The sequence below is a fragment of the Sorex fumeus genome, unplaced genomic scaffold (genome assembly GCF_029834395.1).
Source record: "Sorex fumeus unplaced genomic scaffold, SorFum_2.1 ptg000127l, whole genome shotgun sequence".
NCBI classification, from domain to species: Eukaryota; Metazoa; Chordata; class Mammalia; order Eulipotyphla; family Soricidae; genus Sorex; species Sorex fumeus.
In genome coordinates this window covers 689,813-712,289 of record NW_026606184.1, presented here as the reverse complement: position 1 = coordinate 712,289, position 22,477 = coordinate 689,813, and the positions used below count along the sequence as shown (strand labels likewise).

General features: G+C 65.0%; 4 protein-coding genes across 4 annotated transcripts in view; 2 read left to right on the top strand and 2 right to left on the bottom strand.

Annotated features, from left to right (window-relative positions):
- The first annotated feature begins 211 nt into the window (after window positions 1–211).
- Window positions 212–7,724, top strand: SH2D1B (SH2 domain containing 1B). Its single transcript, XM_056137780.1, has 4 exons — window positions 212–345; window positions 3,851–3,914; window positions 6,669–6,834; window positions 7,551–7,724. The coding sequence occupies exons 1-4, from the start codon at window positions 212–214 to the stop codon at window positions 7,586–7,588; spliced, it is 402 nt and encodes a 133-aa protein (XP_055993755.1). The 3' UTR covers window positions 7,589–7,724.
- A 4,337-nt stretch (window positions 7,725–12,061) lies between these two features.
- On the bottom strand, window positions 12,062–14,413 carry CUNH1orf226 (chromosome unknown C1orf226 homolog). The gene is made up of 3 exons (XM_056137828.1): window positions 14,364–14,413; window positions 12,623–12,892; window positions 12,062–12,509 (listed from the first exon to the last, which is right to left on the bottom strand). The coding sequence occupies exons 1-3, from the start codon at window positions 14,411–14,413 to the stop codon at window positions 12,134–12,136; spliced, it is 696 nt and encodes a 231-aa protein (XP_055993803.1). The 3' UTR covers window positions 12,062–12,133.
- A 1,374-nt stretch (window positions 14,414–15,787) lies between these two features.
- Window positions 15,788–17,427, top strand: SPATA46 (spermatogenesis associated 46). Its single transcript, XM_056137827.1, has 4 exons — window positions 15,788–15,979; window positions 16,068–16,121; window positions 16,682–16,795; window positions 16,943–17,427. Exons 1-4 carry the CDS (start codon window positions 15,871–15,873, stop codon window positions 17,425–17,427), a joined length of 762 nt encoding a protein of 253 aa, XP_055993802.1. The 5' UTR covers window positions 15,788–15,870.
- A 3,045-nt stretch (window positions 17,428–20,472) lies between these two features.
- NOS1AP (nitric oxide synthase 1 adaptor protein) overlaps window positions 20,473–22,477 on the bottom strand; it is a 37,354-nt gene continuing 35,349 nt past the window's right edge. The window contains exons 9-10 of the mRNA XM_056137771.1: window positions 21,363–21,528; window positions 20,473–20,882 (exon numbers count right to left, since the gene is read on the bottom strand). Coding sequence (XP_055993746.1) covers window positions 20,473–20,882; window positions 21,363–21,528 — 576 coding nt within the window. The remainder of the gene's footprint in view (window positions 20,883–21,362; window positions 21,529–22,477) is intronic.

Here is a 22,477-nt window from a genome sequence, read left to right as displayed (position 1 = left end):
GAGTGACAGTCCTCCAGGCTTTGGCAGGCCAGCGGCCTGGGAATGGGGTGAGGGGGCAAGGCTGTGAGCCCCCGCAGGGCCATGGTGAGCACTGGTCCCGTGAGCACCCTCCCCGGGGAGCAGCAGCCCCGCCCGAAACGCTCCCCTGCCCCCCGTGGGCTGAGGCTGTGGTCACTTCCTGCCGGCAGCCTCACTCGCCGGCCGCGGGGCCATGGACCTGCCGTGCTACCACGGGCCCCTGTCCAAGGTCAGCTGTGAGCGGCTGCTGCTCTCGGACGGGGTGGACGGGAATTATCTGCTGAGGGACAGCGAGACCGTGCCCGGGGTCGTGTGTCTCTGCGTCTCGTGAGTACCCGGGGGGCGGCCGGGGCTCTGGGCACCTCCGGGGGCACAGCCAGAGTGGACGGAGTCAGTTGTAAGGGGCCCAGCTGGCGGATGGAGTGGTGTGTCCACACCGGCCGTCTACACTGGCTAAGCCGTCTACACCGGCCAGGCCAGAGTGCGGGAGTCTGTCTCCACGCCATGTCCAGCCCCAGGACAAAGGTCACTGCAGCACAGAGACAGACAGGGGTGCAGGACATGCCCAGCTGCCGGCCACCTTGGACACATGTGCAAGGTCCTTCCTGGCGGCTAGCCTGCAGTGTCCCACCTGCAGTGTCCCATGGCTGGAAGGTGGAATTTTTTCTCCCCCCAAGACATGGGGCAGGGGGTCAGCGCCCGGTTTCATTCACTTCCTCCCCGTCAGGGCCAAACGGCTGGGAGGAGACGCCAGACCGGGCATTCGGGGGGAGCCCAGGTGATGTGTGATTGTACAGTCACGGCACGAGGGGACAAGCGGCCCAAGTCACCCCCATCTGCTCCAAAGCTCGCCACTTTCTGCCGGGCACCCCCAGAAATACCAGGCCCGGGGCTGGAGCGATAGCACAGCGGGGAGGGCATTTGCCTGGCTCGCGGCCCACCCAGGTTCGATCCCCGGCATCCCCTAGGGTCCCCCAGCACTGGCAGGAGTAATTCCTGAGTGCAGAGTCAGGAGTCACCCCTGAGCATCGCTGGGTGTGAACCAAAAAGCACCATAGCCCTGTCGCACTGTCCTCCCGTCGTTCATCGATTTGCTCGAGCGGGCACCAGTCACGTCTCCATTGTGAGGCTTGTTGTGACTGTGTTTGGCATCTCGAAGACGCCATGGGGAGCTTGCCAGGCTCTGCCGTGCGGGCGAGATACTCTCGGTAGCTTGCCGGCCTCTCCGAGAGGGGCAGAGGAATCGAATCCAAGGCTGGAGAGATAGCACAGTGGGTAGGGCGTTTGCCTTGCACGCGGCTGACCCGGGTTCAATTCCCAGCTTCCCATATGGTCCCCTGAGCACCGCCAGGAGTAACTCCTGAGTGCAGAGCCAGGAGTAACCCCTGTGCATCGCCGGGTGTGACCCAAAAAGCAAAAAAAAAAAAGAAGAATCAAACCCATGTCGGCCGGGCGCCCTACCCGTTGGGCTATCGCTCCAGCCCCCAACCAAAAAGCAAAAAAAAAAAGTAAAAAAAGAAACTGAAAAAGAAAAACTAGAAACACTAGGCCCCCTGCGGACACAGACTTCACAGCTAGGGGCTTACACATTCGGTCTCACCACTGCCAAGTTCCCGCTTGTGTCCCTGTGCACTGTGTCTGAGCAGACCGCAGGGCATGTTGACCAAAAAAAAAATATATTGTTTCCCGGGGCTGGGGTATAGGGGAGATCGCTCAGCCATCACGGATACACGGATGTTCGTCCCCGAGATATGAACTCTATCGCCCTGGGACCAGATTGAGATAACGGGGTCTCAAAGCGCGGAAACGGGTGGTTTTGTGCAGGGGTGTTAACTGTGACCGTGAGTGACAGCGTGGGGACCCGCCTGGCCAGTGCGGGCTGCAGGGGGGTGGAGGGGAGGTGAGAAACCAGCAGGCAGCAGGAAGTCGCAGGCCGGGCTGGTCAGGGGACAGGAAGTGCCCCCTGCTGTGACGGTGTGACAGATCATGGGGTGACTGTGAGTCCCCCTGCGACAGAGCTTCTAGAACATTCCGTGAAGGTGGAATCCATCTGGGAGCTGGAAGCGAATGCTCCGTCCGACCATCAGCTTAGGGTCCCTTGGGAGGGACGGGGTGTGTGCAAGGAGCCAGCTGCAGGCGTGAAGGGGGGAGTGGAATGCAGACCCCCGGGTAGGGGTAACAGGAAGGACCCCAGGGCCCCGACCCTTTCTTCTCCTCCTGGAAAGAACTGCATGCAGACGAGGCACCAAATGGTCCCCACTTGGTAGGAAAATCAACCATCGTGGCCGAGAGATGGTTGGGGACAGCGGGAAGGGCACCGGGTTCCACGCCGCTGACTGGCTCTGCCTGAACCCCTCCCGGCCCGGAGCACACGGCCCAGAAGCTGGTTCTGAGCACCACTGGGTGCGGTCCCCAAGCAAAACAAAACCCCCCAAAACGCCCGTTTAGTATTTCCTGCCAAGTGGGGAATTCTGTGGGCGGAGAAGGTCGGCTGGCTTGGCCGGGAAATAAAGGCGGGAAAAGCCGCCTGGAAGGGCCCAGGGGCGGCTGAGCCAGGTTAAACACGGTTCATAGTGCCCGGCGGGGGGCAGGCGCGGGGTCGCTGGGTCCGGGGGTCTGCGGGTCGGTCCGGGTGTGCAGAGGCGGAGGGGAGAGGGGCTGGCACAGGGAGTTTCTGGAATGAAAAGTCACGGCACGGGCCGCCAAGGTTGGAGTTACCAGCAGGGCTGGTTCCGGGCTGGGCTCTGCAGGGGTGGGACTCTGTGTGTGTGTGTGTGTGTGTCTGCGTGAGTGTATGTGTGTCTATGTGTATGTCTGTATGTGTCTGTATCTGTGTGTGTGTCTGTGTCTGAGTCTGTATCTGTGTGAGTGTGTCTGTGTATCTGTGTGATTCTGTGTGTCTGTGTATCTGTGTGATTCTGTGTGTGTCTGTGTATCTGTATCTGTGTGTGTGTCTGTGTGTGCATCTGTGTGAGTGTGTAAATCTCTGTGTCTCTGTGTGTGTTTGTGTCTGAGTGTGTACGTCTGTGTATGTGTCTGTGTCTGTGTGCGTGTATCTGTGTGTGTGTTGTGTATCTGTGTGTCTGTTTGTGCGTCTGTGAGTCTGTGTGTGTATCTCTGTGTGTCTGTGTTTGAGTGTGTGTCTGTGTGTGTCTGTTGTGTCTGTTGTGTGTCTCTGTGTGTGTCTATCTGTATTTGTCTCTCTGTGTATGTCTGTGTGCGTCTGTGTATATGTCTCTGTGTGTCTGTGTATCTGTGTGTCTGTGTATCTGTGTGTCTGTGTATCTGTGTGTCTACGTGTGTCCATGTCTGTGTGTGTATCTCAGTGTGTCTGTGTCTGTGTGTCTATGTGTGTGTATCTATATATGTGTGTCTGTGTCTGTCTGTGTCCGTGTGTCTCTCAGTGTGTCTGTGTGTATCTGTATGTGTGTGTCTGTGTGTCTGTGTGTGTGTGTGTGTAAAGGCCTGCCGTCTCCAACCCACTCTCCCTACCTGGGTCTTCACCCCGAGTGCACCCTGGGCAGAGCAGGGTGTGGCCCCTGAGTTGCATCAGGGTTTTCTCCCTTCCTGCCTGGGGTCCTCACGTCCACTGCTCTGTGTCGTGTCCTCTTAAAGCTCAGTGGACAGGTCGCCGTGAAGCCTGAGTGGCCACGGGGACAGCCGGAGGCCCCCTGAGCACCGGGCCCTCCGTCTCCGCCTCTCAAACCCGCACAAAGGGGCCAGCGGGGAGACGGTGCCCCCTTCCTGGGCTCGGGGCTGACGAACAGAGGCTGGACCCCCACACGGCGGCAGGGGGGCCGGGCTAAGCCCTCCCGTGTTTGTCTGCCCCCAGGTTCAGGAACACCGTGTACACCTACCGCATCTTCAAGGAGAAACCTGGCCATTACAACATCGAGGTAACGTCAGGGCCCAGCGGGGGCCAGCGACGTGGGGTGGACACCAAGCTGGCCAGAGCTGGGTCCTCGGGGAGCCCAGGGAACAGCCCCTCGGGCTGGAGCGAGGCTTGGCGTGCGGGAGCCCCAGGTCTGCTCCCCGGCACCCTCAGGTGTGACCCTGCACCCCCAAGGGAGTGAATCTTCTAGAAAAGAGCAGCTCCTGTCCTGCTGGGGCCCCTCCCCAGAGGGCAGAGACGCTCAGGCCAAAAGACACCGCCCCAAGGACAGGACCAGGGTGGCCAGGGCAGCGAGAGCATCTAAGGACCCTGCTCGAGAAGGCAAAGGCGCTGGCCACTGGCTCGACTGCTTCCTGCTGTGACCGGGCGGCTGAGGAGAAACCTCAGGGCTGACTCCTGGCTCTGCACTTGGGTCACTCGCTCATGGGCCCAGGGGACCCTATAGGATGCTGGGAATCGAACCCGGGTCGGCCGCGTGCAAGGCAAACGCCCTCCCCACTGTGCTATGGCTCCAGCCCTTAGATATTAATTTTTTTTGTTTCTGTGTCCCAAACCCAGCAGTGCTCAGGGTCGACTCCTGGCTCTGTGCTCAGGGAATCTCTCAGCAGTGCTCGGGGGACCCTCTGGGGTACTAGGAATCAAACCCAGGTTGGCTGCATGCAAGGCAGGCACCCTGCCCACTGTGTACTCTCTCCAGCCCCCTTCAAAATATCTTTTTTTTTAATTTATTATTTTTTTTATTCGTGAGACACCATGAGGTACAGTTGTAGACTTACAAATTTTGGTGCTTGGGTTTCAGTTATACAATGATCAAGTACCCATCCCTCCACCAGTGCCCATCCTCCCCCACCACAGGTCCCAGTATCCCTCCCACCCCCCACCCCCCCCATCCCACCCTGCCTCAGTGGCAGGGCATTCCCCCTTGTTCTCTCTCTCTTCTTTTGGGTACTGTGTTTTGCAAGAGAGGCTTTGAGTGGCAATCATGTTTGGTCTATAGACTACTTTTAGCATGCTTCTCCCACCCTGGGAGGGTCCTCACAACACCCTTTATTTGGTGCTCTCTTCTCTATCTGAGCTGCCTTTTCCCCTAGCACGTGTGGCTGGCCTTCAAGTACCAGGGATTTTGCTCCAAAATATCTTATTTATTTATTTATTTATTTATTGCTTTTTGGGTCCCATCCAGCGGTGCTCAGGGCTGACTCCTGGCTCCTGGTGACTCAGGACTCACTCCTGGCGGTGCTCAGGGACCAGATACCATATGGTATGCCAGGACTGAACCCAGATGAGCCTTGTGCAAGGTCAATGCCCTCCCTGCTGGGCTATCGCTCAGGGCCTTATTTAGATACATTTTTTTTTCTTTTTGGACCACACCCGGCGATGCTCAGGGCTGACTCCTGGCTCTGCAACTCAGGAATCACTCCTGACGGTGCTCGGGGGAGCCTATGGGATGCTGGGAATCGAACCCGCGTCGGCCACATGCAAGGAAAATGCCCTCCCCGCTGTGCTATTGCTCCAGCCCCCCAATGAGTGTTTTAAGGGGGTTTCCCAGGGCACTGGGGGCTCTAGCCGGGCCCCATCACTTGGGGTGCAGTTCATGGCCTTCTGAGGTTGGTTTTGGTTGGTTGGTTGGTTTTGCTTTTGGGTTCCACCAGGCGATGCTCAGGGGTTCCTCCTGGCTCTGCACTCAGGAATCACTCCTGGTGGTGCTCGGGGAACCCTATGGGATGCCGGGGGTCGAACCCAGGTCGTCCGTGTGCAGGGCAAACTCCCTCCCTTCTGTGCTATCACCCCACCCCATTTTTTTCTTTTTAAAAAACGTGAGCGTGAGCAGAGGTCTTAGGAAAGGGTGTGACGTGTGCACCAGCAGAACAGACTAGAAAGAGGAAAACACACCTGGGCCCCTTCAGGTCTGCCCTGACTGCACACGAAACTGGCAGTGACATTTTCCGGGGGGGGGGGATTCTGGAAAGTTCTTTTTCTCCCCATTCCGGTCTGGTTGTGCACGTGAAAGGCAGCACCCAGGCTGCCTTTCTGCTCAGATTCTGCTGGTGTTGGGGCTGGAGCGATAGCGACAGTGGGGAGGGCATCAGCCTTGCACGCGGCGGCGGACCGGGTTTGAATAACTCCTGAGTGCAGAGCCAGGAGTAATCCCTGTGCATTGCTGGGTGTGACCCAAAAAACGCAAAAACAAACAAACAAAAAATTCTGCTGATGTTGGGGCAGAGCTGTGGGCGGGCGGGGGTGGGGAGCCCCAGTCGGCCACTGGCCGGCCGGTCAACCACACTGAAAGGTGAGAACGTCTGGTGGCCGGCCACCCGGAAGCCACATACAAACATACACTATTTGGAAACCTTCTTCCGTGACAGACAACATGCGTCCCTGCCCCCGTGTCCTTCTGGGGAAAGTGCGTCTGGTTTTAGTATCTGTCCCCAGCGTCCAAAATCCACTCCCTGGGCTGGTGGAGCGATAGCAGGGAGGGAATTTGTCTTGCACGCGGCCGACCCGGGTTCGATCCCCGGCATCCCATAGGGTCCCCCGAGCACGGCCAGGAGTGATCCCTGAGTGCAGAGCCGGGAGTCAGCCCTGAGCATCACCCGGTGTGACCCAAAAAGCAAAAAGCAAAAAACAAAATCCACTCCCTTCGACGGGAGAAGCTGCCGGCCTGGCCCGGTGTCCTGGGGGCTGAGGGCCAGGTCGCCCGGGTCCAGCGGGCTGCAACCTGCCCCGACGTCTCTGACGGCTGCTCCCGGGTCCCCAGACGGTGCAGGGCAGGAGACGGCAGGTCTTCCCCAGCCTGCAGGAACTCATCAACACGTTCCAGAAGCCGGACCAGGGGCTGGTGGTGGCCCTGTTACAGCCCATCCCCAGGGGCGGCCCCTGCCTAGGCTGGAGAAGGTCCAAGTTGGAGCTGGAGGACGTTTATGGTGAGTGCGCGTGGACGGCAGCCCTGTGCCCACCCCCCCGCCCCGCAGTGCTCAGGGCTGGTCCTGGGGGTGCTGAGCTGAGCCCAGGGGGCGGGAGGGCACCAGCTTCAGCCCCGAGAGCTCCCTCAAACCCAGGCCCGCGCTTAGCCTGAAGTGAGGACGCCCCGTCTCAGTCGCACTTTCTCCTGGGGACACCCCCCCTGGGGGGCTGTGGCGTGCAGGGGGCAACGGGGAGAACCAAGGGAGTTTGAGGGGGTGCTGAGACCCACGGCCCTTGCTGTGTGCAGGGGAGGGACCCTTTAGCACCCCGGCAGACCCCACCCGCACCACCATATGCCATGAAGCTGATTTGGGCGCTCTGCCTGAGACCCCACAGTGCCTTTGTCTACATCAGCTCCATCCAAACCTTGGGGAACCCCCCCAAAGCCAGACAGCCAGGAAGACCCCCGGGTGCCGCCCCTACCCCGAAAACCTAAGGACTGCAACGGCCAGTATGGGTGTGACCCCCCCAAAAACAATGACAAAAACCCACCACAAGACACACACAATGATGGGGTCAGGGGACAGCTCCAGGGGACGCCCCGATCACAGCCCCTCGCCCGCAGAGTGGCCACCCGAGGAGGCAGGAGACACCCCGTCCCCTGAGTCTGGGGGCTGTGGGGGTCAGGGGGCTCTTCTCGGCCTAAGCCGCATCCTGGTGCCCGTCTTCCCCGCAGAGAACAGCAGTAGTGAGTACATGCAGGTCCTCCCCTGAGACGGCACAGCTAGGGGGACCCCTGGCCGGCCCCGGCCCAGGACACTGCATGTGGGGAGTGAAGCTGCCCCGAGCACCCATCACCCCTGGAAACTGTCAGCACCCAGGAAGACGCACTTGGCAACAGGCTCGGCCACCCGGGCATTCTCTCGGCTCCAAGACCCGGCAGCTAATGGAGGGGTTGGGTTGGGGCAGGGGGGTCTCCCTGCGAGCCAGGCTGTGTCATGGAGCTCAGGGGCCTGGGACCACCTAGGCTGGTCTTGGTGGAGACCCTGGGGGGCCCCTCTCCTCAGCCCTGGCAACCACCCTCCCCCCCAGCCAACTGCCCCCCCAACCCAGGGCCATGAAATCCCCCTGGCCGCCTGCCCCGTTGCAGAAATGAGGGTCTGCACGAAGCCCACTTTGCACAAGCTGTCGAGCCCTGCTGGGGCCATGCCCACCCACGCGCCCGGGTGTTATTTCTCTTCCTGTTCTCCTGCCTGGTGGCCAACGTCCCATCCACTTCCCCGGGAGGCCTGAGAACCCGCCGTGCCCAGCCACCGTGCTGAGACCCGCCTGGTGGCCCCACGTGAAACCATCTGGGGGACCCCAGTGCTCTGTGGTGACTGCCGAGAGGCCACGATAAATGCAGTGAATGGGTGGGCCACGGGGGTCCGGGCAACCGAGCCCCCAATGCTTGCCTGCTCTGGGGGTCACCCCTACCCCCCCACCCCGCACACATGTGTATGGACCAGTGTTTTCTGCATCACCTTGGCACCAAACTACGCTCAGTGGCCGCTTCTGGGCTCAGTGGAGTGACTCTGCGTGTGTCAGAAGACCATCGGGCCAGACCATCGGTTCTAGAACTTTCCACGCTGACTCAGACACGGGACTTCTTGGGACCTGGCGCCCATTTCTCGGCCAGTGCAAGCTGAAGAGGGAGCGGGAGGAGGGGCTGGACACTTGGGGGCTCAGCGGGCAGCTGCCCTGCCAGGATGGCACGTGTCCCCCCAGCCCGCCTGGGCCAACCCAGAGGGAGAACAGAGATGCACCCTGGGACCCCCTTCCTCTCCTCTTCACCCCCTACATGCCTGCGTGCTCAGTCCATGCGCTTGATCCCGAGTCCACACCTCACGCCAGTGGACAGTGGCTCCTGTCCCCCACCCCGACCCAGACCTGTGCTCGAGTGACCCCTGGCAGTGGTCTGTGGACCCCAGTGTTCCATTATTATTTTTATTTTTATTATTATGGGGGGAGCCACACCCGGCAGTGCTCAGGGCTGACTCCTGGCTCTGCACTGCTGGTGGACTCAGGGGACCCTATGGGGTGCCGGGGGTCCGACCCGGGTTGAAAACCTGCAAGGCAAGCGCCCTCCCCGCTGTGCTGTCCCTCCGGCCTTTTTTCTAGACCTTAAATCTTGAGGAAACACCCTCCCCTCACACACACACACACACACACACACACACACACACCACCAAAAAAACCTTTCCTATGTTCTCCTGTTGGAATGCAGTTACAAAACGTCCCCTCCTTTTCATTTTTTTTTTTTAATTTCATGTACTTGTCCAATGCTCTCAGGAAAATAATAAGCGTCCAGAAATTGGAGCCAAGGCGTTGCTTTTTTGGTTTTTGGGTGTTTTTTTTTGGGGGGGGGGGTTGTTTTTTTCTTCTTTTTGGGCAATTGCCCCTTGCGGAAACGAGGGTGCAGTGGCGAGGACCGGCCACCAGAGGCCACCAGAGGCCAGACGCGGCTGGGTCGGGCCTGTCACTGCTGTGACCAAGAATCTCCGGGGAACCAGGCCCGCCGCGTGCACGCACGCACGGCTGCACAATTGCACACTTGGCAAGCACGCACTTGCACGCCCCTTTGCACACTCGCCCTTTTGCATACTTGCACGCACGCTGTTTCAGGGGCACTGCAGCCGCCCTGGTGGGCTCCGTCTCTCCTACTGGGGGGCGGCAAGCTGGCCAGGGGGCTCCTGGCAAGTGGACACCCCAAACCTCTGCTGCACCTTGTTCCCAAAGGCCAGGGCCAGGCGCCCACCCGAGGCCTTCAGGGGTCAGCTCAGGGGTGCCTGGTCCCGGGGGCTTGGACCTACCTGGCTAAGGTTCTCCGCGGTCGCATCTGGGCCCCAGGGGGATGCAGCCTCGTGCCGGGCGGCCCGTGCTGGGGGTGGACGCAGCCCACCAGGCCCAGTGTGCATCAGACCTGGGAGCGCCAGGACTGACCGGAAGTAGCAGCGGGAGGCGGGGCTGCGTGGGCAGTAAAATTCCCTATTCGGGGTGGGGGGCTTCCCTGGGCCTCTGGGGCTGGGTCCTTCCAAGGGACACGCTGGCCGCCCCCCTGCCCCCACCGCCGGGGTCCCTGGACATGGTGCGGATGGCGGTGACAGCTGGGGCTGAGTCCACCACAAAGAAGACTTGTCTTGGCGGCCGGGCCGGGGCCAGCGCCCAGGAATTTTCTCATTAACTGGAGGCTGCTGGGGGGCGTGCAAAGCCGCGGGGGGCGCGGAGGGGCAGCTCGCGGGGGGTCTGGGGGCGCAGCCAAGGACCTCCCGGGGGTCCCCAGGGGCCCCGGACAGCCGAGACACCAGCAAGGCCCAACGTGCTTTTATTGCCGGGACGCCACGAAAAAATATAAATAGAAAAACCCGCACAAGCACCTGGACCCGCCGGGCCGCGACCCTCGGGACCAAAGCTCGGGGCCGGGCGGGCGGCTGAAGGTTCTGGAAGCACAACGGGGGCCCGAGATCACGCAAGGCCACAGTGCACGTGCCTGTCCGTGCACGCGTAAGGCCAGGGGGTTCCCAGAAACCAGGGCAAGGTCCGGTCCCACGCGGGCCGGCGGAGGTAATCGGGGTCCCGAGGGAGGATGGGCAGGAGAGGGGGTGGGTCTAAACAGCTGGAATGTGGGGGCGCCAGGCGCCGTGTACCCCCAGCGAACCTGGGGGCAGCGAGGCAGATGGGCATTGAAGGGCGGAGAGCACAGCTCGTGCAGGGACCTCATTGGGCGGAGCCTGTCCTGGGACCTCATGGGGCGGGGCCCAACGAGCCTGTCCTGGGACCTCATAGGGCGGAGCCTGTCCTGAAACCTCATGCGGCTGGGCCTGAGCACAGCCTATCCCGGGACCTCATGGGGCGGGGCCTGAGCAAGCCTTCTCCCCAGACCTCACAGGGCGGAGCCTATCGCGGGACCTCATGGGGCGGGGCCTGAGGAAGCTTTTTTTCCCCAGACCTCATAGGGCGGAGCCCGTCCTGGAACCTCATGGGGCGAGCACAGCTGATCCTGGGACCTCACGGGGCGGGGCCTGAACAAGCCTTTTCCCCAGACCTCACAGGGCTAAGCCTATCCCGGGACCTCATAGGGCGGGGCCTGAGCAAGCATTTCCCCCCCTACCTCATAGGGCGGAGCCTGTCTCAGGACCTCATGGGGCGGGGCCTGAGGAAGATTTTTTTCCCCCAGACCTCATAGGGCGGAGCCCGTCCTGGAACCTCATGGGGCGAGCACAGCCGATCCTGGGACCTCACGGGGCGGGGCCTGATCAAGCCTTTTCCCCAGACCTCACAGGGCGGAGCCTATTGTGGGACCTCATGGGGAGGGGCCTGAACAAGCCTTTTCCCCAGACCACACAGGGCTAAGCCTATCCCGGGACCTCATAGGGCGGGGCCTGAGCAAGCATTTCCCCCTACCTCATAGGGCGGAGCCTGTCTCAGGACCTCATGGGGCGGGGCCTGAGTGTCCGCCCCAGGAGCAGTGGCTCTCCACGATCCAGTTCTGGGGGGGGGGGGGTCTAGTCCCGACTGCACACGGCACGGGATGGCACCCCCTCCCATCCCTGGGGACCCCGAGCAGACCCTCCTGGGCTTCCATCTGGTCAGACAGGGCTCCTGGGGGCTCAGGTCACCTCCCACCCCAGAAGGCAGAAGCTGGGGGACAGGGGTGGGCTGGTTTAGGGGGGGCTTTCTGGGGTGTCCCCGTCATCAAGCCAATCTGTCCTGCAGCCTGGTCCCCAGCGGGACCTGCTGGCTGTCCGGGAGAGGCTGGGGTGTGAGGGACATGGCCGAGAGGGGCCTGCAGACTCCGTCCTCATGCCCAGCCCACACTCTGGGGACAGGGCTGAGCTCACACCACAGGGGCGCAGGGCCGACCCCCAGCCCTCCCACAGACGCCCGCGGTGAGGGTGAGGAGAGAGTGCAGGGGTGGAGCCAGGAGGGCGCAGGGGTGAAGCCAGGAGGGTGCAGGGGCGAAGCCAGGAGGGTGCAGGGGCGAAGCCAGGAGGGTGCAGGGGTGGAGCCAGGAGGGCACAGGGGCAGAGCTAGCAGAGGGCAGGGGTGGAGTGAGGAGGAAGAAGGAGAAGCAGAGGCAGAGGAGAGGGTGCAGAGGCAGAGTGAGGAGGGTGCAGGGGTGGAGCGAGGAGAGGGCGCAGGGGTGGAGCCAGGAGGGTGCAGGGGTGGAGCTAGCAGGGCGCGGGGTGGAGGGAGGAGGGAGGAGAGGGTGCAGGGGCAGGGCGAGGGGGGGCGACCCCATTCTCCCACAGACACGGTCCCCGCGGGGAGGGCGCGGGGCTACTCGAAGGCCAGCAGGTCTGGGTGCGGCGCCTCCGGGTCCAGGCTGGGGGTCCGCGCCCGAGGGGACCCGGGGGCGCCCAGGCTGTCTCTGCGGGGGTCCCCGGCGGCGGGGGGCGCGTCCTGGCCGTCCTGGTGCAGCAGGTCGGGCACGTCCCCGTTGGGCACCGCGGGGTCCCTGTCCGGGCCGTCCGCGGGGGCGGGCGGGGGGTCCGGGGGCCGCCCCGGGGACAGCTCGAGGTCCCCGTCCAGGCCGCTGAGCACAGGCTGTGAGGAGATGAGCATGTCCTGGGGGGTCTTCAGGGCCCTCGAGACCCGCTTCCTGGGGGCAGCGGGCGGCGGCTCCAGCCGGGGAAAGGCCTCCGGGGCGGCCAGGCTGCGGGCAGAGGCAACGGACGCGGCTGACCCCCGCTGACCTTGAACCCTGACCCCTCCCTCCCCGCGCCAGGGGAAGGGATGGGGGCACCGGGAGGTGCTGTGGACACTCACCCCTGCTCGTCCTCCTTCTCGGACACAGTGTCCTCGGCTCGGGCCGGCTGGGCGCCGGTGGGTGCGTTGACCTCCGTGGCCCCCGGCCCCCCGGGCTCCTTCCTCCGCAGGAGGTCGTTCACCTTGGCCCCCACGGCGCGGCCCAGGTTCCGGAGGTGCTGGCCGCTGCCCCCCCCACAGCCCGGGCCCGGCGGGCTCAGGGGGGCCCAGGGAGGCGGCGCGGGGGGCCTGGGGCCTGGACAGCACCGGGACGGAGCGGCTGGCCGGCAGCTTGGGCGTGAGCGCCGCGTTCAGGTTCTGGAACATGCCGTGGTCAACTGGGGACAAGGGGGAAAGACAGTGGGCGGAGGGCAGAGGGCAGGAACATTCCAGAACCTCCCACCTTCCGAGTCCGAGTTCTGAGCAGGTGCTTTCCGTCCGGACAGGACAAGGGTGGGGCGGGGTAGCCCCGGGTGCCCACGTTGGCACAGACACAGGGGCAGAAGCTGCGGAGGGGAGCTGGCGGCCCCCAGGACCCAGACCCCTGAGTTCTCACGCCCCCGAGGACCTCGGCTCTGCCTGAGGAGGAGGAGGAGGAGGAAGGCCCGGGCAGGAGTGGGGAGGACTCGGGGGTCTTCCCAGAGTGGGCTCAGAGCCCAGCTCTGCCCTGCCTGAGGCGCTCCCGGGTGGGGTGGCTCAGGCTGGGTGCCCGGGGATCCCGACACCCACAGGACAGGGCTCAGGTCCTGCCAAGAGGCCTCTCCCTGAACTCACTTCTCAGGGCCTGCCCTGTCTGAACTCCCTTGAGCCCCACCAGGAGTAAGCTCTGAGCACTGAGCCAGGAGTGGTCCCTGAGCACTGAGCCAGGAGTCAGCCCTGAGCACAGAGCCAGAAGTCAGCCCTGAGCCGGGAGTGATCTCAGAGCACTGGGCCAGGAGTCAGCACTGAGCAAAGCCAGGAGAGAGCCCTGAGCCAGGAGTGATCTCCGAGCACTGAGCCAGGAGTGAGCCCTGAGCACTGAGCTAGGAGTCAGCCCTGAGCACAGAGCCAGGAGTGATCCCCAAGCACTGAGCCAGGAGTCAGCCCTGAGCACAGAACCAAGAGTCATCCCTGAGCACTGCCGGGAGTCATCCCTGAGCACTGCCACGAGTCAGCCCTGAGCACAGAGCCAGAAGTGAGCCCTGAGCACTGAGGCAGGACTCAGCCCTGAGCACAGATTGAAGAGTCAGCCCTGAGTATCCCCAGGTATGGGTTTGCTGCCGGGGACCGAATCCTGGTCGGCCTTGTCCGAGCTGAGCACCTTGTCACCCGTCCGCTGTGCTCTCGGGGGCCCACAGTGACCCCTGGGCTCCAGTCCCGAGTACAGCGGAGCAGACGTGGCCACTCACCCTGCCTTGTCCAGCGGTTTCCTGGACAGACTTAAAGCCACGGAGCCACGGCCCCAGCCCACAGGACCAACACTCCCGGGTGGTCCTGCAGGGCCAGGCGCCCCCGTCGGCTGGGGACCCTGAGGCCCCTCCCGAGGCGGCGTCCCCGCCCCTGCATGCAGCCGGCGCTGGGGGTCTTACCTGAGCTCGAAGGGGCTCGCAGCAGGAGGGAAGAGAGAGAGCGTTTACACACTGCCCGACGCCCACACCCACCCCGGGGCAGTGGGAGGCCGCTGAGGTCTGAGGTCAGGGCCCCGCCGAGCCCTACCCGGGGTGGGGGGCAGGGCAGGGGTCCCTGTCCCTCGGGGAGCGACGGTCCCCTAAGCATTTCTCACCCCACACCGTCTCGGCCGGGAGCCCCAGATCTACAGCCGACGGCGTCCATGCAGACCCCCCCACCCGCCCCGTCCAGGTCAACATGCCGGGAGAGCCAGACACAGGGGGGACACGCAACTCCACGTCCAGGGGGCTGCCCCAGCCAGGGGAACAACAGACAAGTGGCCACTCATGCGTGGGACCCCACGCCCAGCTGGGGTGCCCCAGGATGCACTGCCCGGGGTACCACAGTTCCCTGTGCACCGCCCACCTGCCCCGTGTGCAAGGGCCCGGAGCCGAGGGGACACATGCTGGCCCCCGTTGGGGAGGCCCCCGTCGGAATCCCTAGCCCCGTGTCCAGGCGAGAGGTGCCCAGGTGACCCCGGGGACAGGCCCCGTCCGGCCCCGTTCGTAACCCTTCCAGAGGGTCATGTGGCCGGTCCGTCGGGATGGGGGGAAGCCGCCCCTGGCCCTGAGTCCAGCATCCCAGCAGAGGGTCAGCACCGGGCGCACCCCCTGGGCCCCGTGGGCAGGAAGCGTGCCCCAGAGGGTCCAGGACTTACCTTCCGAGTGGACGGAGCTAGCGTGGCGACAGAGCAGAGAGGGAGGCGGAGAAGCCAGCACAGAAAGTCAGAGGTGGGCACTGCGGGGGGCAGGGCTGGGGGCTGCGGGCACCGGGCAAGCTCCAGGCCCCCGGCTCGGCCCCCAGCCCCTCTGGCCGAGGGTCACCCTGAGCGGCCACCACCAGGCACCCCCGTGGCCCACGGGCCCAGCCAGAAAGCCGACAGCAGAGAAAGAGCGGGTGTGGGGTCTGCATACAACCCGTCCAGGTCCTGGCGACCCTGTGTGCCCCAGAGTCCTTCCAAGGCCAGGCCAGTGCTCGGAGCCCCGTCTGGAACCCGCCATGCTCGGGGCACCCCCGCACGGGACAAACGTCCCCCTGAATCCGGGACCGGAAAGAGAAGTGGACGGAGGATCAGATTTGCAGAGAGCGGAGCAGGAGGAAAAAAAAAAAAGCAAAAACTTGGGGCTGGAGTGATAGCACAGCGGGGAGGGCGTTTGCCTTGCACGCGGCCGACCCGGGTTCGATTCCCAGCATCCCATGGGGTCCCCTGAGCACCGCCAGGAGCGATTCCTGAGTGCAGAGCCAGGAGTAATCCCTATACATCGCCAGGTGTGAACCCCCAAAAAAAAGCAGAAAAAAAAAAAAAAAGAAAAGCAAACAGGGTCGGATCTATAGCACAGTGGGGAGGGCGTTGGCCTTGCACACGGCTGACCCAGGTTCGATCCCCGGCATCCCGTAGGGTCCCCCCAACCCGGCTCCCGCCCCGAGCCTGCCGGAAGTCAGTCCTGAGCATCGCCGGGTGTGAACCCCCCCCGAACAAAAAAAGCGGGCAGGGGAGACAGCAGTGAGGACCGGGGGTCTGCACCGGCCGGGCGGCTGGAACCGCGCTGTCTTGTGATGTCAGCTGGACACAGAATGCCCATCGACGCGGCAACGCAGGGGCTGGTGGGAGCCAGGGCGTGATGCCAGGCATGGAAGAATTCTCTCTCCTCAGCATCTCGGGCCCACGGCTCTCCCCGTCCCTGAGCACCCTCCAGGACGCCACGTCCTCCCCCCCCACCAGCCTGCCAGGTACGGGCCAGAGTGGGGGACGGGGGTGGGTCCCCGCGGTGCCGCGGCTGGCCCCTGGCTGAGAACCGCGTCTCCCCGGTCTCCGCAGGCCCCGCCGAGCCGGGCCAGCCGGGAGAGAAAATGTTTTCCAAGCGACACCCGGGTAAGCGGCCCCTCTCCCCTCCGGAGCCGAGTGGCGACCCCCAGCGGGTGGGTGCCGGACGCCCACGGTGGGGGGTGAAGGGGTGCTGGGTTGTGGTTTCTTCTCTGCAAAGGGGCAACGGGCCGTGTTGGCGGGGCTCCCATGTGGGGAGCTGTGGGTGCTCCCGGGAGGAGCACTCGGGGAGCACGGGGAGCAAGGCGAGGGTTCGCCCACCCCTGCCCATCACAGCGCCCCGGGTGGGCCCCCTGAACCCCAGGAAGGCAGGGGGCTACTCCACACCCCATGCCCAGCCCCACTGGGGGGCAAAGGGGCGTGCCGGGATGAATTGGCCCTTGGGGGTCAGGGGTGTTTGCATCACGGATACTGGTTCCTGGGGGGTCACGGGCAGAGCTTGGGGGTCCCCCAGTTTCTGTGTCACAGCAATGGGCACCCCGCGCTGAGCTGCGCCCAGGCGGGTGGCCTCAGTGGTCCCAGCTCTGGTGGCGCCTTGGAGCCTGGGGATGGATGTGGGGGTCCCCCGACAGCATCTGGCCAACCTGGACGACTGTCCCCTGGCCCAGACAATGCTCAGACGGGGGCCACCGCGGAGCTGGCCGGCCCCGCGCAGGCCCTGGCGGCCCAGGCCCACGGCAGCCTCACCCGCCACGGCGTGGACACTCCGACGCTGACCCCAGGTGAGGCCCCGCCTGCGGTGCTGCCCACGCTGACCGCTGGCCTCTCTCGGAGGCCGGCCGAGCCAAGGGCTGGGCTGGAGCCGCCTTGGGGGTGCGGGTGGGGGTCTCTGGTCCCGCCCGCCCGGCTGAGCCCCCGTCCCTTTGCAGACCAGCGGCCCCTGGACACGGGCGAGCCCCCCCGACGTCGGTGCAGTGTCTACCGGCCCTGGTTCTCGCCTTATAGCTACTTCGTGTGCGCCGACCGGGGCAGCCGGCTGGAGGCCTCGGGCTTCCGCGAGGCCCCCTGGGACGAGGGCCGGGGGGACGGCTGGCCGGCCGAGGACGCGGGGGCCGAGAGCCTGGGCTCGTCCTCGTCCTCCCCGGAGCACGCCGGGGCCCCGCGCGGCCGTGCCCGGCCCGAGAGCGTCACCTCGCGGGACATCCTGGCCGCCTGCCGTGGGCAGCTGGTACAACAGAGCGGCTACAAGTGCGCGGCCTGCTGCCGCCTTTACCCGACCCTGCACTCGCTCAAGAGCCACATCCGCAGCGGTGCCCGCGAGGGCTTCAGCTGCAGTGTCTACTACCGCAAGCTCAAGGCACTGTGGGGCGGCCAGAGGGCGCGGCCGGGCGCCGGTGGCCAGCCCTGCTCCTAGCCAGCCCCTCTGTCTCTAGAGAAAGCTCAATAAATGCCCTTGGTCTCGAACCCGCCTCCCGGGGGGTCCCAGAGGAGGAGGAGGGGGGCAGCTGGGAGCTGAGGTTGGTTGGACAGTGCCTCCAACTCACACCCACGACATCCCCCCAGACACAGTTCCCAGCACCAACCAGGATAGTGGCGCGGGGGGAGGGCACACAAAAGAACCTTCTGGAGGGTCTGGAGCCATAGCACAGCTGGGAGGGCATTGGCCTTGCACACGGCCGACCTGGGTTCGATTCCCAGCATCCCATAGGGTCCCCTGAGCACCGCCAGGTGTGATTCCTGAGTGCATGAGCCAAGAGGAACCCCTGAGTCTGAGCATCGCTGGGTGTGACGCCAAAAAAATCAAATAAAAAAGAAAAAAAAGAACCTTCTGGAAGCTTTCCCCCCAGCGAGACGCTCCTCCCCTCCCCCAGACCTGAAGTCACTGTGTCCCCCATGCTCAGCCCCTCCGGGAGACACAGAAACTGCAGACAAACGCTTCCCAATCTCCGGTCTGTCGGAGGAGAAATCACGAATCCAGGGGGTCCTGGCAAGGAGATGCTGGGGGTGGGGGCTGCCACCTGCACGGAGGGGGGAGGGGAGGGGCCCCGCGGAAACCCCAAGGGTCTGGGGACAGTGAGACCCCCCTCCCCCAGGGAGGAACGAAAGTGACACCCCAGAGGGCAGAGACGGGACGGGCCGAGCCTGAGGGCTCAGAGAACCCAGCACCCCTCGCAGCAGCCGCCGAGATCACCCCAAAACGACCCCCCGTGGCCCCCGACGGCCGGGCGAGGGCGGGAGCAGGAGAGACGGAGCGAGAGGCCAGCACCGTTGCGGAAGGAGTTTATTACTGAGCAAAGCGGCCGCCTCCGGCTAAGGGCACTTAGGAACCGGGGAGGGAGGGGAGGTAGCAGGCCAGGGCCCAAGCAAGAGCAGAGAGAAGCAGCGGGAGGGGCAGGGTCCGAGCTGGGCCCAGAGCGTGGAAGGAGGCGGGGGCCGAGAGCAGAGGGACAGTCGGGGCCTGGACGGTCGCTCTTTCCTGCCTGCGGGGCCCGGTCACCCTGTCCACCCCCCGGGTCCCCGGTCTCAGTCACTGTGTCATCCCCTGGGTCGCGGTCACCATGTCCAGCCCCTGGGTCTGGTCACTGTATCATTCCCCAGGACCCAGTCATCATGTCCAGTCCCTGGGTCCCGGTCACCACTGGGTCCTGGTCATCATGTCCGTTTCCTGGTCTCAGTCACTGTGTTCATCCCCTGGGTCGCAGTCACCGCGTCCAGCCCCTGGGTCTGGTCACTGTATCATTCCCCAGGTCCCGGTCACCATGTCTATCCCTCAGATTCTGGTCACCATGTCCAGCTCCCCAAGTCCCAGTCATCATGTCCTGCACCTGGGTCTTGGTCACCACTGGGTCCTGGTCACCATGTCCAACCCTCAGGTCCTGGTCACCATGTCCATTTCCTGGTCTCAGTCACTGTGTCCAGCCCCTGGGTCTGGTCACTGTATCATTCCCCAGGTCCTGGTCACCATGTCTATCCCTCAGATTCTGGTCACCATGTCCAGCTCCCCAAGTCCCAGTCACCATGTCCACCTCCCGGGTCCTGGTCACCATGTCCATTTCCTGGTCTCAGTCACTGTGTCTATTCCCTGGGTCCCAGTCACTCTGTCCATTCCCTGGGTCCCGATCATCCTGTCCACCTCCCGGGTCCCGGTCATCATGCCCATGCCTTGGTCTCAGTCACTGTGTCCATTCCCCAGGTCCTGGTCACCATATCCATCCCTCGAATTCTGGTCACCATGTCCAGCTCCCCAAGTCCCAGTCATCATGTCCAGTCCCTGAGTCCTGGTCACCACTGGGTCCTGGCCACTGTCCATGCCCTGGGTCCCACCAGCAGTCCCCGGAGGCGGCCAGTCCCCTCCGCCTGTCCCCTTTGCAGCCCCCCAGTCCTTGACACCGTCATCCCACAGAGTCCGCTGACTCTGGACACCCCCGGGCAGCAGCCGGGCCCCCAGACCCTGACCCCGACCCTGCCAGGCACCACAGGGGCAACCCGTGTGAGGGACACGCGGGCCGGCTCCCCACACCACACCCGCGCCGGGAGGGCCGTTTCTCATGGCTGGGCCCCCCCGGCCCCCCGACTTAGGGCACAACACCCCCCCCACACGCTGGGGTGGGGGACAAGGCCACGACCGGCTGCTGACTTGACAGCACATTTCCAGCAGTTCCCTACATGCATACGCACATACGAGTGCAGACACGCACACACGCTCCCACACGCATGTGCACACAGGTACGCGAGTGTCATCACGCGTGCACACGCGAGCACACACGTGCACAGAGAGATACAGAAACACACACAGACACAGATACGGACACACACAGACACACAGACACACACAGACACACACTCGTCTCCAGGCGCCAGAGAGCTGGGCCCCTTCCCCTCTGAACATCTCCGGCTCAGAAAGCAAAGCTGGGGTCCCCGGGGGCAGCCCCACTGCCCCTCACAGGCACGGCTCGGGCATCCGGGTCCCTCATCGCCCTCCGAGTCCAGCAAAACGCCCCGCGGTCAGTTCCGGGGCAGACGACGATGGCTGGGCACCTATAGAGCCCTCAAGGAGGGTCAGCGTCCCACCCTGGGCAGCGGCCGGGCCAGTGCAGGTAGGGGGGTGTGGGTCTGAGTCATCCAGGGCCACCAGACGGGCAGTGCTCTCCTGTCCGGCGAGTCCAGCACGGAGCCCTGGCCCTGAGCCGCCCGGCCGAGCCCCACCCGGCACTCTGGGTCCGAAAAGGCGGCCCCCTGGCAGCGCCTGAGACCACCAGGGACACGAGCGAGTCACCCCCGGGCACGGCCAGTGGGGGCAGCAGGTCCTTCAGCCAGGAGGCCCCGAGGGACCCTGTCCCCTGCCCCGCCGCCGCAGGGGCCCCCTGGGATCCCTTCACCCGTCACTCGGCCGTCCACAGTGGGCGTCCACCCACTGTCCAGGCCCGCCTGCCCGCCGCTGCCCGCTGCCCGGCCGCCCCTACACGGCCACCTCGTCGTCCAGGCCGTCGCCCAGCTCCTGGCGGGGCAGCACGTGCAGCAGGCGGGGCAGCCCGGCGGGCGACCAGCTGTCCGGCTCCTCGCTCTCCTCCGTGGTGGACCCGTCCTCGTACTCCGAGGCGATGCCCGACTCGCGGAACCTGAAGAGCTCCAGGCCGCCGGGCAGCGGGGCCCGGGGGTCGTCGGGGTCGTCGCGGGCGCGCGGGAAGCGGAAACACTCGAGCCGCACCCAGCGCGCGCGCCTACCTAGCGGGCTGCCCGGCGGCGGGTCCAGGCCGGCGCCCGGCGGGGGCGAGGGCAGCTCCTCGGGCTTGGGCGTGGCGCGGTCGCAGAGCACCGGGAGGCCGCCCGGCCGGAAGGTGATCTCCAGGAGGCTGTCCTGCGAGCCCGCTGCGGGGGACAAGGCGGTCAGGCGCGGGCGGCCCGGGAGGCGGCCACCCCCACCGCCCCCACGCCGAGTGGGCAGGTGGACCCGGGTGGGCGGGGCCGGGCTCTGGGTGGGCGGGGCCGGGTCTGGGTGGGCGGGGCAAGGGCTCTGGGTGGGCGGGGCCGGGTCTGGGTGGGCGGGGCCGGGTCTGGGTGGGCGGGGCCGGGTCTGGGTGGGCGGGGCCGGGGTCTGGGTGGGTGTGGCAAGGGCTCTGGGTGGGCGGGGCCGGGTCTGGGTGGGCGGGGCCGAGGTCTGGGTGGGTGTGGCAAGGGCTCTGGGTGGGCGGGGCCGGGTCTGGGTGGGTGTGGCAAGGGCTCTGGGTGGGCGGGGCAGGGGTCTGAGTGGGCGGGGCCGGGGTCTGAGTGGGCGGGGCCGGGTCTGGGTGGGCGGGGCCGAGGTCTGGGGGGGGAATCGACACCCGCGTGCGCACGCGCGCTGCTTACTGGCGCTCCGGCCGGCCACCTTCAGCTCCAGCTCCTGCACCTGGCGCACCAGCACCGCGATGTGCTGCAGCAGGTCCTTGTTCTGCAGCAGCAGCTGGTGCACGCGCGCCTGCGCCTCCAGCCGCGCCGCCGCCTCCGCCGCCAGCTGGTCCTTCAGCAGGTGCACCTGTGGGGAGCACGGGGAGTGTCGGGAGCACCTCGGGGGAGCACGGGGAGTGTCGGGAGCACCTCGGGGGAGCACGGGGAGTGTCGGGAGCACCTCGGGGGAGCACGGGGGAGCACCTCGGGGGAGCATGGGGAGTGTCGGGAGCACCTCGGGGGAGCATGGGGAGTGTCGGGAGCACCTCCGAGGAGCACCTCGGGGGAGCACGGGGGAGTGTCGGGAGCACCTTGGGGGAACACGGGGGAGTGTCAGGAGCACCTCCGAGGAGCACCTCGGGGGAGCACGGGGGAGTGTCGGGAGCACCTCAGGGGAGCACGGGAGTGTCAGGAGCCCCTCAAGGGAGTACAGGGAGTGTTGGGAGCACCTCAGGGAGCATGAGAAGTGTTGGGGGGCCCCATGGGTATCGAGAGCACCTGTGGGGACCACAAAGAATATCGGGAACATCTCAGGGGAGCATGAAGGAGTGTCAGGAGCACCTCAGGGAGCACAGGGAATGTCGGGAGCACCTCGGGGGATCACGGGGAGTGTCAGGAGCACCTCGGGGAGCACAGGGAGTGCTGAGGGGGCCCACGGGTGTCGAGAGAATGTGGGGAGCACAGAGAGTATCGGGAGCATCCCGGGGCAGCACGAGATGAGGGAGTGTTGGGAGCACCTCAGGGGAGCACGGGGGAGTGGCAGGGAATGGGTGCCGGGGGCACTTGTGGGATTACAGGTGACTGTCGGGAGCACCTCGGGGAGCCTGGAGTGTTGGGAGCACCTGTAGGGAGCCCCCCCACCCGAGAGGCTCATGGATTTGGGGGCCTGGCCCAAGGCCACTGTGGACAGGGAGGTTCCCAAGGGTGACGCCGAGGCAGGAGTGAGGCCAGGCCCGGGAGTCTCCCCTCACTGGTCTGGGGTCAGGCGCTCTGTCCACCCGCCACCCAGCTGGGCTGGACCTGGACCCGCCTCCCTG